Raw genomic sequence first — 17883 nt, 5'->3', positions numbered from 1 at the left:
AAAAAAAAAAAAAAAAAAAAAAAAAAAAAAAAAGAAAAAGAACCAAGCGGCGGAGCGGATAGGTGCGCAACATCTCGTTTCCATGGACAACACGTCCATCATAACACAGGTTGCAAATCCGAAAGAGGAGGAGAGCATCTCATCAGGTCAAGATAAAGGTAACACACACACACGCGCGCGCGCACACGCGAGCCTTTTATGTTTTGATTGGCTTGAATTGTTTTTATTTTGGTGCCAGTCTGCAGAAATCTGCAGCTCTCTGTGTGCAAAAAGAAAAAAAAAAAAAAGAGAGAGAGGGAACACTGGCTTCTGGGCTGCAACAGCAAAACAGTATCGACGTGAAAACGTCCATGGTTTCATCTGAGGCAGAGAGGATTAACGGGTCACAACCAGAACCAGAACCAGAACCAGAACACCAGCATCGTGCTGCTGCTGCTGCTGCTGCACGGCTTCTTTATTTTTGCAGCCATCATCCGAAGATTTCCCTTTTTTGCTTCAGTTAAATCCTGATCTTTTCCTCCCTCAGCTGTGGAGCTGGGTTTACTACAGGGGGCGGGTTCTGCTCTGCCTCCATCCTGACACCTGACAACAAATAAACATCTGATCCAGGATCAGGTCCAACTCAGGGACACGTGGAGGTCATAGTTTACAACTCAGTCTCTAGTTATAAAAAAAAAACACATCATAAACAGACCTTAGTTATCAGAAGTGAAATGTCAGATTATTATAAGTATAATTCACAGGTATGTTGTGTAGTCTACAGCACTACCAAGGCACAAATACTTGAATGTTTATCTCAATACAATCACAGATTTACATTAGGGTTGAGCAATATTGACATTAAAATTCATCACAATTAACTGGAGTATTTAGCGGATAACGATTATTATAACGATTTATAGATGACATGCGCTCATGTGGGCGACGTTGTGACTTCGGTCTGCATTTTCTGGCTTTCCTCATACTCAGGTGATTGAACAAGTTCCCCTGGATTTACACTGCACGCGGCTCCGCTCCGGTGGCCACGCCGCGCAGTTAGCCGTCATTCGTCTCCACCCTCATTTACACTGCGCCCGCTCCGCTCCCGTGTGAAGGACACTGGGAAGCATGAGCGGAACATACAAGATCGTGTAATAAATCCAGTCATGAATGTGGAAGTCAGATTAAATTAATTCCTCCTGTGGAAAAAAAAAACATGAAACAAAGAATAGTTGAAGCTGTATTGCGGTTGTCTTTTTTTAAAATCCATATTTCAAAATAAAATCCACATATTTTGCGTGTGTGCTGCAATCTGCTTCTCAAACAGAATGATACAGTTTGACAGCATGTATGTGAAAATATACCTGTATATTTATTAATATAGCAAGGACTTTGATAAAAATGCAGTCTGCCTTTGGTGATTTATTTTGAAAATATGGATGTTGTGTTCATTCCTTTTCCTGTTGGTGCACTGTGGTCTTTGTAGTGTCTCCGACCTGTCATCTGATAAAAATAGGACTGAATCTAATTTTAGTGGATTGCCATGTGAACACCACGTCCTGCGGACGCAGTGTTAATACTCTCATTGTTTATGATAGGTTTTAGATTTTTTTTTTACCGTGGAGGTCGGAGGAAACGCAGCGTAAATTAGGGATTAGCGTTAGCTCTTCCAAACTGCCTCTACTTTTGGGCTCATATGAGCACAAAAATACGTCATCGTCACGTGGCACTAATTGCAGTAACTTATTTTATTGATGATTATTTGCACACAGTTTTGCCCAACCCCAGCTTACATAGATGCTATTTTCATAACATTCATATTTGCATGGATGAAATATTTGTTTTCATCACTTTGAAAGCTCCGTAGCTGTATTTTCCAGTTGACCAAGTTTTTTCTGTCACAAACAGACATTGGGCTTAAAAATAAAACTATTTTCTCTGAGTAGTACAAGGTGGGAAGGGAAGCCGTTGCTCGACGCGCTTCACCTTGCTCCGGGAATTATTATTTTTTGATTCAGATTGCTTTTGGCAAAATAGACAAGTCTCTGTAAATTGGTGACTGAATTGATTTTCTTTGTCCGGACCAAAAATAAAAAAATTGGCACGAGTTTGTGGAGAGCAAGAATCAGCAGTTCTTCACAACAAGGTGCGCTACGACTGAAACACTGTGAGTGATTATAGCTTTTGTTATTGCACTTGTCACATTGATGGATGTTACTTAGTTGCCTAATTTGTGCTGAAAAGAGGGAACTGAGCTGCGAGGTGAAGCTCTCTGTTTACCTGTCGGTCCACATTCCCACCCTCACCTGTGGTCATGAACTCTGGGTAGGTAAGAGTTGTCCTGGAGAGACTCCAAAGTTAGCAAACAGCCACGAGAAGCTTAGTGTTTTTTTAGGTAAATTGGGAACAAATAAAAGTTAATCTGTCCCAGATCGATGGGTGAATTGTATTTCATTTAAAATAAATCGCAGGCCAAATAAAACTGCAACACGGGCCATTTCTGGCCCTTGGGCCTTGAGTTTGACATGCAACTTAAGCTATGGAAAATAAAAACATTTAAGTGAATCAAAGAGGAACATGCGTGAAGAGGCTACGCTGTGAAATAAAACCTCATTAGTTTCTTTGAGCATCGCTCTGTAATGATAATAATAATAAAAACAAACAGTGTGACAGTGTTTAACAGCTGTCCAAAACCCCCAGGAGTGTAAAAAGTGGCTGAAAACAGCAGCTCAGCAGCTGCTCCACACAGCAGAGGACGACTAAAAAGCACATTTTTCTCTGTGTTGTTTTGCTCCGAGTGGTGATGACATCGATGAGAAATCCCCCTCAGGGGTCAGGAGGTTCCTCCGACTCTTCAGAGGGGCTCGTCGTTAGCCAAAGTTACATTTTCTCATTTAATGTGAGTTTCAAGCAATAAAATTTACAGAAAACTCGGTCCAGCCCCTCATTAGAGCCCATTCCTGCCAGCGGTGGGAGGCCAGAGGGACCCCAGCTTCCTGCTACACCCAGCAGAGAAAAGGTCACCYTCTTGCTTCACTGTTGACTGTTACAGATAAAATTTACAATGTTATTCAGTTAAAAGTGAAACAATGCTAGCTGTTGTTGAACCGTTGTTTTTATTTTTATACAAATGTCGTTTTGAACAGCGAATCCCAGATGGCCTTTGGAATCTGACAATTAATCTGGCAGGGATGAAGACGCAGGGTCAGGACCTGACCAGAGACGACTCGACGCTGTGGCTCGTCAAACCACACATACACACACACAAACATTGAGCCGCACACTCACAAAATGTGTTTGTTCCTATATTTAGATGGACACATTGCTTTCCCTCAGATGTGCACAAACAAAATATGACCTAAGTTCCAAAAGTGATCTATTTCTTTAACTTTATTGTACCAGGCGTGACATTAAGAACAGTTTATAGTGTCAACGTCTAAATTTAACGTCTTTAAAGTCTAAATCTGAAGCTTCAGGACTGAAACGAGCCTCAACTCTGGTTAAGTTAGTGAGTGTAGTGATTGTTTGACTACATTTTGATGCTTAATTCAAATTTAACCCTTAACATCAACTTTTAGTGTTTTCCTTGAAAACTTGCAACCAAATAATCCTTTAAAATTGGCATCCTGTCATGTTGTGTTTCTTTATATTAAAAAAGCAATAAAGAAAGAAAGAAAGAAAAAGAAAGAAAAAGAAAGAAAGAAAATGAAAGAAAGAAAAAGAAAGAAAGAAAAAAAAAGAAAGAAAGAAAGAAAAAGAAAGAAAGAAAAAGAAAGAAAAGAAAGAAAGAAAGAAAGAAAAAGAAAGAAAGAAAAAAAGTGTTTGTTAAATTACAGTAATTTGTTTTCCTTAACCTTCAAACGACTCACAACGAGCCAAACCTGTTTTTTGTATCATATATTTTTATTTAAAACACCATTGCTTTATATCATAATGATCATTTYAAAAACTGTTGCTTTTCTCTAAAGCCCAGTTCTGCTTTTTATTTAGCAGCCATTTTTTTCTCTTTTTTTATGGTCTGATGCAACAAGATGCAACGGACTGCTGAAAGTGGAAAGAGGAGGAGTCACGGTCTTTATTGTCTTTATAAATCTCTCCGGTTTTACTCTGATAACTTCACCGGTAAAGGCAGGTGTAGGTGGACAAAATCATTAGGTGATATCTGAGTTTTGCTCTTCACTGCTGCAGTGGGTGAGCCAACCAAACGGCAACAATCAAATAGAAAAGGAGAGTACTATTTTTCTTTTTTGAATTAATTTTAATTTGTGTTGTACAACAGTGATTACAGCAGATCCAGGATCACATGAGGATGACGGTTTCTTTCACATCATTTAAAAAAGCTTTTGTTTCAGTCGTGAGTGTTATTCTCCTCAGCAACATAATGACCTGTCCTTTTTCCAATTGCAGCACAAAAAAAAAAAAAAGAATTAAACACGAAGCAGTACATTTCACTGAGCCCATTAACTCCCACCTTTGTGTTTGAAGTACGACAGGTGAGGGAGATGAAATGTGTAATTTGAAAACAGACGACGAGGAGCAGCAGACGCTGGAATTTATGCGCACTGATGGAACATTAATACATTTTCCCCTTCAAGTCATCGTGGTTAGAAACTATTCCCAGGAGAAATTTGTGGGAAAAAAAAAACCCTGAATCTGTAATTGTATATTAATCTTAGAAAACGCCAGTTATTTCATGAACACTTGGTGTTTGAGGTTATTCCTGGAACATGCTGCACGTTATGAACGTGTAAAGTGAGGTTGATGCCTGCAGTGGACTGAGCAGAGACACTGAGTTCTGATTGTCCCTCTTTGGTGCAAAAACAACCAAAAGTATTGGGCAGCTTTTACTCTGGAGCATACCTATGATATTTGGTACCCATGTTCCTTGGTACCTATATGTTTCCTATGTTATCTGGTATGTTCTACAGCAGTGGTTCCCAAACTTTTTATCTTCTGACCCACAAAATATCCATGGCAAAAACTTGTGACCCCAAATATTACTGGTCTGAGTACACAAACTTCATTAATAACCCTAAAAACACTGTTTTTTTGACAATCTAAACAGCTTGTACACAAATTTAAATACTTATTTTTACTTATTTTGTGTTTTTGTAATAATTATAGGGAAAATATTACATCAGCAATTATTTTTATTACCCTTTAAATTGATTTCTGGAGATTATCCAAGGTGCTTCATGGCCCATAATTGGGTCCCAAGCCCAACTTTGGGAACCAAAGCGCAGTGGTTCCCAAACTTTTGACCCACAAAATAACAGTAGCAGAGACCTGTACCCCGAGCTATTTTTGGATGATAAACATTTGTATCAGGTCAACTAAAGACGGGCATAGTAACAATATTTTTATACTACATCTATCCATTTTAAATACACTAACCTCACTCATTTGTAACAACTAAGGCAAAAATGTAATTGATTCAGAAAATCTTTTCAGGACCCAACCTTGATGTTTCGGGACCCCACTTTGGGTCCCGACCCCAACTTTGGGAAACACTGTTCTACAGCAGCGGTTCCCAACCTTTTTAGACTTGTGTTCCCCCTGAGCCATTTTGTCGTACCACTAGTACCCCTTCAGTCAAATGCAATGATTCTCCAAAACTATAATGTACAACAGCTGATTATTAAATTTAATAATTAATTATTATTATTTATAAATATTATTAATTTAACCCCCAAGAACATTTCAACTCAAATTAAACATAAAGATAAAAACGTTGCTTTGAACGAGTAATTAAATAACTAAATAAGGTAATGTGCAGAAAACAGCAGTGTCCAAAATACGTCAGAAACTCACACAAACCAGTAAATTCCATGAGATTCCACATTTTATACTGGATTCTGTTTGTGTTAATTCCGTGATTCCATCTGCAATTTCCGCATTGCGGAAATCATAGGGCCCTACATATCACAGTCCTGTTTTTATTTATTTTTTACACACCTATGAAATATTTCCACATATCCCCTGTAATATGCTCTAGTACCCCAGTGGGTACCCCTGGTTGAGAATCATTCCTTGCTACCTATATTTAATTCTGTTCAGTTAATTTTTATGGCACCATATCATATTAACTGCCTTCTCACGGCACTGTACAAAAAAAATAACGTCAGGTCGTCACAGTCTCCCATGCTGAGCAGCACACTGGCAGCAGTGGAGAGGAAAAACTCAGTTTTAACAGGAAGAAACCTCCAGCAGAACCAGGCTCAGGATGGACGACCATCTCCCTCGACCGGCTGAGTTTGTGGGGACAGGAAAGAGACGCAGAGAAACACAAAAGGACTGGTCCAGCTGTATTTTCCTCTGGAAGAGAGACAAAGAAAACACTGGCTAGAAATAATAACAACCAAACCAATTTTGATTTATAAGCCCTTTTAACACAGCTTTTGCTCTCAAACACACTAGAAAGGCGCTTGAAGTGTTGAAGTCCTCTTCCAGTAGTCTGCTGGTATTTGTGGTTCCATGTCTTTTAATGCAAATAAAAAAAAAAACTTAATTAAAGTGCAGGCATTGTACTGTGTAACATAAATACTTCGGTCAGATGCTTCCACCTCTTTTGAAATTGAAAACACTATTGGGCGTCTGCGTGCGTTCAGTGATGTCATTGTTCATCGCAGGGTTTTGACAGAGAGGATGAACAGAGAAAAGCTCAACCCTAAGGTGTGGGGTCCTCATTACAAATTTATGAACCCCTTTCAGCCAGAGCAGCTTCGAAAACCGATCAGATCCATCTCTGGGGAAGTGTTAGATGTTTTCAAACACATCTTTATTACTCTAACCTAATTCCACACTGAAGCTCCTCATTTGCTAAAAAGAAATGCAGTTTTAGGTCCGAGTTTCTTAATTGAAAAGCTTCCAAACTGTTTACGTRGGATCACTGAGTGATGGATGCCTGCATTTTTAGTTGTTCAATTGTAAAAATACTGTATTCTTGGCTAATTAAAGACAAAACAAACAAGCCTGAAAATCTCAATGAAAAGCTGAGCTTGTTAGCTTTAGCATGTCTGCTAACATAGATGCCAAAGCTGGCCATGATAGGGTTTAGCAATATTGGCAAAAAATTAATCACGATTAATTATTTATCCAGTAACAATTAATTTGAAGCTTAATCCCCTGGAGTCCCTGGACACCCTATTGTCCTAGTCACATGACTAATTTAGTGGGGAAGATTTGCTTTTTTGTAAAAAATCTGTTCCAAATTGTGTCAAAATTACAGACTTCAGGCTACACATCAAATTTAAAAAGTGTTGAGAGATAAATAAATTACAGAACTTTTTTTTAAATGTTTGTCATATTTGAAGCAGAAGTGCCAAAAAATAATCGATTAATGTTTTTCTGACGATTAGTTGCACACGAAACGATTATGCCCAACCCTAGCAGCCACAAAGCCATCATTAGTTGCTAACACCAGTGATGGTCCCCATTAAGACAAAACTTAACTGTTAGCTTCATGYTGAATTACTAGGCTAAGTTAACCTTTAGCATATGCTAATGTACCAAATCAGCTTGAATATTTCTGACTACAACGTAAAGTTTTCTGACCAAAGAGAAAAAAACAAGACTTTCTAGGGTAATACCAAATATTTGGTCATGCAGAACCTAAACAAGCTGCAGCTCTATGTGTTTTTCTTAAGCGTTTCCTCTGTTGTTCAGACTTATCTGATAACATTTATTTTGAATTTRAACCACCTTACCTGAGACAGGATTCATTAGGAAGATTTGTTATGTTTCTTTTTACATGTACACACTAAATATTTATGTTAAAGTCAGCCRTTTTAGACAGCTTGTACAATATGAAGCTCTCCACCCCAGCCTGTGAGGAGCCACATGGGAAAATACCGTAGGCAGTGTTCTTCCTTGCTCCTACACTAGATGACTGTTAAATCTTCAAACATATGCAGGAAGAAGTTCAAAGACTTCTGCTAAAAAACGTCCCCCTTTAGAGTGCAATTTTAYATGATTTATCTTGTCTGAGTTTGCTAGTTGACACACAAGCCATCTTGTTGTTATGAAATTTAATAATCCATTTTCAGTGTGCATTTATTGTGATTCGTTTCCCATAAGTCATCTCAACTTTGCCATGCTTCTCCTCCTGCATACTTTGTCTTAGGGCTGCCATTGTGATTTATATCTGTAAAGCCCCTGTGCCAAATGATGGCTATGTCTTTTGGTGCCTGTAAAACTTATAGTTTTTGAAATATCAATGTTTAATAAATTATAATGGCAGTCAATGGAGCCTTGTATTGGTCCAATACTGCCCCCTGCTTTCTCTACACAATATGGTACTGCACCATAGTTTTATAATAGTTAAACTCAGTAGTTCAGTGATTACACTAATAATATGATTGTATTTTGATGTTTTACTGTAATGCTGTCTTTATGTTGTCCTATTGTTGTAATATATTGCACTTAAGTGTCAATAATTGCATTGGCAATGTGGCCTCTTTCTGCACAGATACAAACCAACCCCTGGCACCACACCCTGCCACCGCTCCAACAGTTTAATGGTCTATGTCATGGGCTTTCATGTGGGACATCATGGTTCAAAACCCAGCTAACGCAACTTAAACAAAAAATATATCTCTTCAAACTTCATATTGTCACACAATTACCTTAATTACAAACACCTGCTGAYGTGACAGGCACAAGCTGGTATAGCAAACACATTTGAACTCAAAGTTCATTCTGCAAGTCCAATGCTGCAGGCAGAGCTGTGCTACATGGCAATGCACACTTGTTTTTACATCGTAAAAAACCCATGTCTAGTTTCTAAATGTTTTCCTCTTTTTGTGTAACATTTCATAAGTTGAAGCTGTTCACATTACTCTTATTCGTATTTTTGGCAGTGCCCTGCGACATTTCTTTGCACTAATTGTCTTGTTAGTTGGTTCTTCTGCTCAGCGTGCTTCRGATTTTACTGGGCCTATTTTTAATGTTTGTGTGCTTTGGACGGTTCGTTTTACAGCTCTGCGGGGAGGTTTTGTGTTTGACTGTAGTCTGGAGTGTCGCTCACATCCTGTTATTGCTGGGTTCTGGAGCCAACGCGGTGTCAAAATATCTCATTAGAGTAAAATATTCTACCCRAGTCAGATCCGAAGTGTTGATGGCTGTCAGTCATTTTAGATTCGGTGAACGTTAAGACTCCTAATTAACTCGCAGATTTYAGGCTTGCAACACCCATGTTTAAATGTTTGGCGAGGGAAGCACAGGCTAATATAAATTCAGTGTCCATTCTGGCAAACAAACAGAGTCAAAACAAATCAATGCAGCGAGAGAAGGTCAGAGGTCAAAAATGTGGATGTGAAAGCTTTTGAGTTGCAGGCAGGTATTTAGTCCAACTCTGACAGGTAAATGTTGGTAAAATGGCCTTTTTCTGCATATTTTACCCTCTGCTGCCTGACATTCATCAGCAGTAATTGGATATCTAAAATGGAAAAATCATGTTTTTGTTCATAATGACTTTCTGCCACGTCTCCTGAACGACGCTGCGTCCCGCTTTGGGAAATAAGTGACAGAGGAGCACATAAGGGTTTTATACRTTTTCAAAGAGACGAGCAGAAACAAACACCAAGGCTGTAGGAGACACACGGAGGGATTCATCAGAGGTAAAGGTGAATCCTGTTTAACTGCTCATCTCGGGGGCCTCTAAGTAGGACAGGCTGCATGTGTGTGTGTGTGTGTGTGTGTGTGTGTGTGTGTGTGTGTGTGTGNTGTGGAAATGAAGAAACAAATGGCTGACTGGGAAAAAATAGGCACTGGAAACATGCTAACACCAACACACGTGCAAATAGATGACCTACTTGTTTACATCCTTTCCATCAACGTCGAGCTGCCTTTCAACGAGCAAAAACTGGACTTACAGCAAGAAATGGAATTCAGTGTTTTGGTGCTGAGTGGGTTTAATTTAGAAGAAAACTGAATGAGGACTGAAAAGATTTTTTAAATGCTCCAAAATAGCTTTTCTACGCATCTTTAATCAGTCTTGAAATTACTTGTACTTGTGGAGGAGTTTGAAAAGTCTGATCAACATAACTCTGTTTGTGTTTTAGTTTTTGTCAGCATAGTGTTGTTGAATCAGCGGTTTCTCCTAACTATGACACACGCCTGTGGTTCCCCAGTATTTATGTTCCTATATTTCCTGATATTATTGTTCCCTGTTATTTATGTGTYCTGGTATTTATGTTCCCCGGTTCCTATGTTTTCTTGTGTTCATGATCCTTGATGACTATATTTCYCAATATTTATGTTCACCGGTATTTACCTCATGTTCCCTGGTTCATGTGTTCCCTGGTTCCTATGTTCCYCAGTATTTATGYTTTGTGGTACCTATGTTCTCTAGCACCTATGGTCCTCAGTTATGGGTCCTGGTATTTATGTTCCCCATTCCTATGTTTTCTTGTATTCATGATCCCTGGTAACKATATTTCCCAATATTTATGTTCCCCGGTAATTATCTTTCCCTATATTTATGTTTCCCTGTATTTACTACAAGTTCCCTGGTACCTAAGTTCACCAGTATGTTCCCTAGCACCTATGTTTCTCGTTTCCTAATGTTTCCTGGTATTTATGTTACCTAGTACCAATGTTCCCTAGTAGTATCTATGTTCCCTAGTACCCATGTTCCCCAGTATTTATGTTTCCTGGTACCTATGTTTCCTAGTAGTATCTATGTTCCCCAGTACCTATGTTTACAGGTATTTACAGTATGTTCCCTTGTACTAAAGTTCCTAGTACCTATGTTCCCTAGTAATACCTATGTTCCCCATTATTTATGTTCCCTGGTACCTATGTTCCCTAGTAGTACCTATATTCCCCAGTATTTATGTTCCCTGGTACCTATGTTCCTATTTAGTACCCATGTTGCCCAGTATTTATGTTCCCTGGTACCTATGTTTCCTAGTAGTATCAATGTTCCCTAGTAGTACCCATGTTCCCCAGTACCTATGTTTACAGGTATTTATGTTCCCTTGTACTAATGTTCCCTAGTAATACCTATGTTCCCCATTATTTATGTTCCCTAGTAGTACATATATTCCCCAGTATTTATGTTCCCTGGTACCAATATTCCCTAGTAGTATCTATGTTTCCTAGTAGTACCTAGGTTCCTGGGTACGTATGTTTCCTGGTATTTATGTTCCCTTGTACTAATGTTCCCTAGTAGTACCTATGTTCCCCATTATTAATGTTCCCTGGTACTTACGTTCCCTAGTAGTACCTATGTTTCCTGGTTTTTATCTTCCTTTGTTCTAATGTTCCCTAGTAGTACCTATGTTCCTCAGTATTTATGTTCCCTGGTTCCTGTGTTCCCTAGCACCTATGTTCCTCAGTTGCTATGTTCCCCATTATTTATGTTCCCTTGTACTAATGTTCCCTAGTAGTATCTATGTTCCTTAGTATTTATGTTCCCTGGTACCTATGTTCCCTGGTTCCCATGTTCCCTAGTAGTACCTATGTTTCCTGGTTTTTATCTTCCTTTGTACTAATGTTCCCTAGTAGTACCTATGTTCCTCAGTATTTATGTTCCCTGGTTCCAATGTTCCCTGGTTCCTGTGTTCCCTAGCACCTATGTTCCTCCGTTGCTATGTTTCCTGTTATTTATGTTCCCTGGTACCAATGTTCTCCAGCAGTACCTATGTTCCCCATTATTTATGTTCCCTGGTACTTATGTTCCCTAGTAGTACCTATGTTCCCCAGTACCTGTTTCCTGGTACCTATTCCACCAAGGTCAATAATGAAAGATAAGAAAGACGTTTGTCTTCCCCGTCTCTTAAAACAAATGAAAACATACAGAATTTCAGTGCAGACGTCCAAAGGGAACAACAAGAATCTGGGAACACAGGTACAGTGTAACATAGGAATAACCCCGGGACAACACCATGCCCMATTACTAAAAATAACATGACATGCACTGTTTGGCTAACTTTAACCTTTAGCCCTTTCTCCTGTCAGTCRTTTGTTCTTCAAGCTCTTTGACAGTTGTTTTCTGTGTGGACAGACTTTCTCTTAGTCTCCTAAAGCTTCACATAACAACCTATAATCAGGTTCTCCGACTGCAGGTCGTAATCTTGCCGCAGCTCCTGTAGAGATAAAGAGTGAGGGCTGAAGTTATCAGCTTCAGACYGTGACACCACAGCTGTCTTACTTGTCTGAATGAAGAGACAATTGACAGTTTATTTTAAACAGGTCAAGAAAAAAAATTGGAGAATTTTAACTTTTSAACTAATCTGGGAAACAAGTGATTGTGCAAGCTGTCGTTCCCTGAGGTAGCTTTAAAAACAAGCTTAAACTAGGTGCACAAAAAAAAAAGACTGAAAGTCTGAAATGTTCTTTGAAACCACAAGCATGAGTGATGGAAGACGTGACAGATTACAGAGATAGTTCAGAATGTTTATGAACACGATAGCTCTCATAGAGAAACAGGAGGTTAAATCCTAAAAGTGGGGGGTGTCTGCCGAAGTATATATTACTGTATTTATGTGGCATTAGCTCCTAAGCTAATATCTTTAGTATTAGCTCCAGATGAAATTATATTAACTCAGGAGCTAATGCCATATATTTATTACTAATAAACAGTGGTGGGCACAGTTCCCATAAAGCACTAATAGGGGAACTAATCCTGATTAGTGCTTTAGGGCTTTTGCTAATTTTAGAATTTATTAGTAGATTAGCACATGCTAAAATTATTGGTCAAATTTAGAAGCACTAACTGAGGTCTATAAATGTTATTGATCAACGTTATTGTTAACAAAATAAGCTTTTGCTAAAACTTTCAGTGCATTAGTGCTTTAGAATTAGGGGACCTAAATATTGGAGTTAGTGCTTTAGGGCTAGTGGAATTAATTTTTAGATTAGTGCTGCCCACCACTGCTAATAAATATGTAGTGTTAGTTACATGGCGTTAGTTAGTGGCAGCATGATGGCTCAGTGGTTAGCACCAACGTCCCACAGCAAGAAGGTCCTGGGTTCGATCTCCGGTTCAGACCTGGGGTCTTTCTGTGCGGAGTCTCATGCTTGTGTGGGTTTTCTCCGGGTACTCTGGTTTCCCCCACCCCCCAAAACATGTACAACGGGTTGCCTTCCTTGAAAAAGAGATCTGAGATCTCAATGGGACTTGACTGGTAAAATAAAGGTATATAATTAAAAATAAAATAAATATATAATTCCCAAGCTAATATTTAGCTCCAGATGACATTATATTAACTCAAGAACTAACGCCATATATTTATTACTACTAAATATGTAGCGTTAGCTCCCGAGCTAAAATTATTAGCTTGAGAGCTAACACCATATTTCTATGTAGCTACGTTAGCTCTGGAGCTAATGCAAAAACTTAAAGGCTAAAGCAGAGGTGAATCTTCCGGCAGCTCTGTTGTCCTAATGTTACAACTAGTTCCCTTTAAAAAGAGGAAATATACAACACTTCTGGCATTTCCTCTGGTACCCTGGTACAAAGAGCCCAGAGGAGGGTACAATGTGAGTGAAAGTGGCTTGGAGAGAGTGTCAGCTTTAATTGAGCAACAGGTAAACTCTTGGTTTGTCATCAGAACTGACACCTGATATATCAGGACTGGTGTTACCGTTACAATTATGGCATCACAAACCTGCACGAACTTGTTTTTGTCTTTTTATAACCTCTGACATAGTTTGTTTTCAACCAGCACACGGGGCCAGGAGGATTTAACATCTGTTGCTAAGTCCCTGGCTTTCTGAGCAAAGTCGTAGATGAGAATATAAATAATAAAAAAAACCAAAAAACATCTAAGTAGTGAACTGCAGCAGCCTCAAAAACGTGAGCCATGAGGCAGATGGTTGCGCAACTCTCCCGGAGTCGTCAGATCTCCCTCATTATTTCTCCCTTCRCTCTCTGCGGGTTGGTTCCCCCCGCCTTTGTTGTCTCCTTTTATTTCACGGAGAGGAGAGGCGGCGGCGCTCGTCCTCCAGGCGCTGCAGGCGGACTGTAACCACAGCTCCTACGCTGCTGCTGCTGCTGCTTCACAGCTGGGACAGGAGAACAGACCCACCCGTGTCTTGTCTGTCAGCTCGCAGCAACATCAGGGACAGAGCAGTCCCCTGACTCGGGTCCAAACCGAATGCTTCATGCGCTCAAATCGCTGCAAAAACCGTGTCGTTAAAAATGTTTCCCTGAATAATGCTGCTTATGTAAGCTAACGTGGGACGGGCGTAGATAAATCCTCTCTGAAAGTGAGGAAAATAAAACCAGAAGGGCAGCTGAGGGTCAGTCGTGGTGACAAAAACGGTCTCTGAACTCAGTTTGGACTTCGATGTTCGGCCTCAGCTGTGTGGGGGAAGTAAGGAAGCTTAATGGGAGTTAATTTCATCATTCGGCACTATTATTGCCTTCATGTTCTCATGTATAACCCAACGTGTACCTTACTAACACAGAGTGACACAACTGTCTCCTASCAGTCTCAATTTACTGTTTGTGACTGTTTGGGTACTTTTTTGGGATTATCAATCCAAGACAGCACAACAGATTAGTGGTTAGCAGTGTTGCTTCATTTAAGATGATCCCGGGTTCAAGGAGTTTGCCTGTTCTCCTTGTGTTTTTGTGGGTTTCCTCCTGTTTCCTCCCACATTTTAAAAACATTCCTGTTAGGCTGCCTTCTTTGACGATGAGGGCTGGGCTAAGAGAATTATTTATTTAATTATGAAATTAAAGTCAAAATCAAAGTCAAAGTCTTGCATAGGCTTTTTTTCAATTGTTCAGCTGAAAAACATCTCAAATTTTAGACGTTTCTACATGTCCAAAGAAGATATTTTTTAAGAAACATCCAAATTTGAAATGTTTCTCTGCTTTGACACTCCTGATCTGAATGAAGGAGTTATTAACAGGCTTCTATATTATGTAAAGACCTGCTTAAAAAAGGGAAACGACTAAAACACGCAGGATGGCGGCCCTCAAGGACCTGCATTAGACATCACTACTTCAAAGCCTAATTTCTGTCTTCYTGTCTGATGAAAAATGCATATTTTCCCCTTCGATTCTTGTATTATTTAACCAATTTTGCCATATTTAGACCTTTCAGGTTAAGAAAATTTGAATAGAAGTTTCTGCAGAACTTTGTATGTAAGGTTTTAACCTGGAGTTTGAAGATGACGCTCATGGATACTTTTTAAAATAAGAGTTAGAGCTAGGAAGTTATTTTTAAAACAGCCTCTTAGAGACGAAAATGTTCACCAGCAGGTTATTGTGGTCAGCGATAAATTGTAACCCCTGTGGATTTATGGATACAAGTGTTTCTTTTCTGAGAGCACAGTCTGATTTTTCTGCAGGGATTCCTCCTTCGGTGTTATTCTGCTGACAAAGTACACAAAGGAGTTTCCTCTTGCAGCTGTGTTGCGTTCTGCGAGATTGTGCTCGCTGCCTGAGGCGATGGCGCCGTTTCAGCGWGTCATTTTTGTTTTGTTGAGCTGAGGTCCTTTTTGCGGCTTGGACAGCACGGGAATCGCTCCGTCTTATTTTTGCTGGCTTCATAGTTCTTCTGCTGTCCCATTTAAATCAAGCCTGTTTTCCACCTGAATTATTAAAGGGACACATTCACGTAGACTGTTCTCACGTTTACCTCCATGCCTCTCCGGGAGCTGCTCACTTTAGCTGCCTGGGTGCTCAACTAAGTGTTACTAGAGAGCCACTCGAGTGCTGTCACACAAGAACCGGTACCAGTTTTGTAAAGTAGCTTATAAGGCATTAATTTTTMTTGGGATTTTGGACTTTAGGGCTGGAGGTGTTTTGTCTGGTGGGATTAGAGTGAGTGTGGACGTCTTTAAGACCAGGTGGCAGCACCTAATATTTAAAATATAGGGTCTCGGCTAGCCAAAAGTTTATTTAATCAGTTCTTCAGTTGAGGCTAAAATCACTCTTTTGTTTGAGGAAAAAGTCTTTGTTTCATCGCTTTACTGTTAATTTCTTTGTTTTGAATGGATCACTTTTGTTAGGAGGATCTTTATTTGAACACTTGGAGACAAAATCTGAAAACAAAACTTATTTTTTTCCTCAGCAGGAGCTGAATTCTTGTCTTGAAGCAAGAGTGAAAAACAACATTTAAAGTCTTGGGTTGAGTTCTGGATCGTATTCTGGAAGTCTGGCATTATTCCACACTGTGGGTCACGGGGGTGATTATCTCTTCCTGTCAGGAATGCTGAGAATTTCCTGCCTTTTCTCCCTCTTCCGGCCCCGTTAGTGGTTGAGCCTGAACATGTGATGGAGAGAAACCAGGCTCCGTTGGCTTCTTATTGACCAGTGGTGTTTCTGTTGTTGTCACTCAGAGTCCAGTTGGAGCTCATAAATCCCTTTTTACCGGTCCTAGGTGTTGGTGAGCCCCAGTGCGTTGTGGTGAAAATGGAGCTGAGCAGCAAAGGGAATTGGTTGGTGTTTAGTTTCTACCCTCACCTTTTGCCAAAAACTCTGAGTAGTGACCAAGTGAAAGCAATACAAGTGGTCAAAAGGAGATTTCTCCACAGGGTAGCTGTGCTCTCATTTATACAGTGAGAAGTTCAGTTATCCAGTAGAGACTCAGAGTAGAGCCGCTGCTCCTCCACATCCAGAGGAGCCAGTTGAGGCAGTTCAAACATCTGGTAATGATCCCTCCCTTTAGGGGTGTTCTGGTCATTTCCGAACGGAAGGAAACCCTGAAGAAGACCCAGAACACTCTAGAGAGACTCTCTAGCATAGCAGACGGGTATGGGTATCTGGTGTCAAGGTGGCACTGGTGGCTGACTGCTCTGTCTAGCAATGATAGCGCTGTTTTTAAGATGGCATGCCATAACTGGCCCAGTTGTAGATTGGTTTATGTGGCCCAAATTTTTCATTGACACAACTTGCCCAGTTGTGGGTTGGTTTGTGTGGCCCAAATCTGTCAATGCCACATCTGGCCTGGTTGTGGTTTGATTTATAGGGTGCTGGCCCATGCATGGACCACCTTTGGTGTTGGTGTTGAGTCTTAGTGCACTGTCTGGTCCAGAACTGGGCCAAACGAATTTTGCTATGTGGGAATGTGTCTTGGCTGGTAGAAAGAAATGTCTGGGCCATCTTGCTCAATTGCTGCCCCCCCGGACCAGACTTTGAACAAGCGACAGTAATGGTACACGCCATGGTTGTGCAGGGTGATGCTGCTTCAAGAGTTTAAGTCACAAGTCATTTTTGACGAGTCACTGAAGTCATTATGAGAGTCAGGACATGACCATATTCGCTCATAATTACTTTAGTATTTTTATAAAACCTAAGAAAACAAATGGAAAAACAATTTAATTTAAACTTTAACATTCAGTATCACTTGTTTTAGCGCCTTTTTGTAAACTTCTTAGAGTTATGAGTCAAATCTGGACTGAGTCAGTGAGTTGGTGATTCAACGGACCAAGAGAACCTGAGATTTAAATGTCACATTCAGTATCAGACATTGACACGTACCAAAAAGTTTCAAATACACAAGTGGAGCAGTTGCATAACAAATATATTTTTTTATAAACTAAACAAGACTCTTAACACCTACAGCTTTTTATAAGAAAACATGATTTCCACACCTCAGTTTTTATTAGTTTTAATTATGTGAATTACTTTAAATGTAAATGTAGTGTTTGTGCTGACTCCTCCACTGTGTGAACATGCAGAAGCTTAAAGGGGACATATGCAAAGTGCACGTCTTTAACCCTTAAATGCATTTTGATGTGTACTTGGAGTCTCTAGGAGTGCAGAAAATTTGAATTTAGCCTCTCCCGGTGCTGCGTAGATATGCATCTTTAAATTCAGTTTGGGTCATATTTTTCAATCTCCTCAGTTTTTTCTATTCCCTGTTTTGTTTTTTAAACAGTAATGCCACAGTATTTGCTTCAGAACTGCTAAACAAGGTCATGGACCTCAGGCTAACCAATTTT

At 39.8% G+C, this 17883-nt stretch overlaps 1 protein-coding gene across 1 annotated transcript in view; it reads left to right on the top strand.

Moving 5' to 3' along the window:
- The first annotated feature begins 7 nt into the window (after positions 1-7).
- ctdspla (CTD (carboxy-terminal domain, RNA polymerase II, polypeptide A) small phosphatase-like a) overlaps positions 8-17883 on the top strand; it is a 37811-nt gene continuing 19935 nt past the window's right edge. The window contains exon 1 of the mRNA XM_014002184.1: positions 8-158. Within this exon, the coding sequence (XP_013857638.1) occupies positions 83-158 (76 nt within the window). The 5' untranslated portion in view covers positions 8-82. The remainder of the gene's footprint in view (positions 159-17883) is intronic.

Source organism: Austrofundulus limnaeus, unplaced genomic scaffold (genome assembly GCF_001266775.1).
Source record: "Austrofundulus limnaeus strain Quisiro unplaced genomic scaffold, Austrofundulus_limnaeus-1.0 Scaffold12, whole genome shotgun sequence".
Classification (NCBI taxonomy): domain Eukaryota; kingdom Metazoa; phylum Chordata; class Actinopteri; order Cyprinodontiformes; family Rivulidae; genus Austrofundulus; species Austrofundulus limnaeus.
Note: the sequence above shows the minus strand (reverse complement) of the source record. Positions and strands in the feature narration are given on the sequence as shown.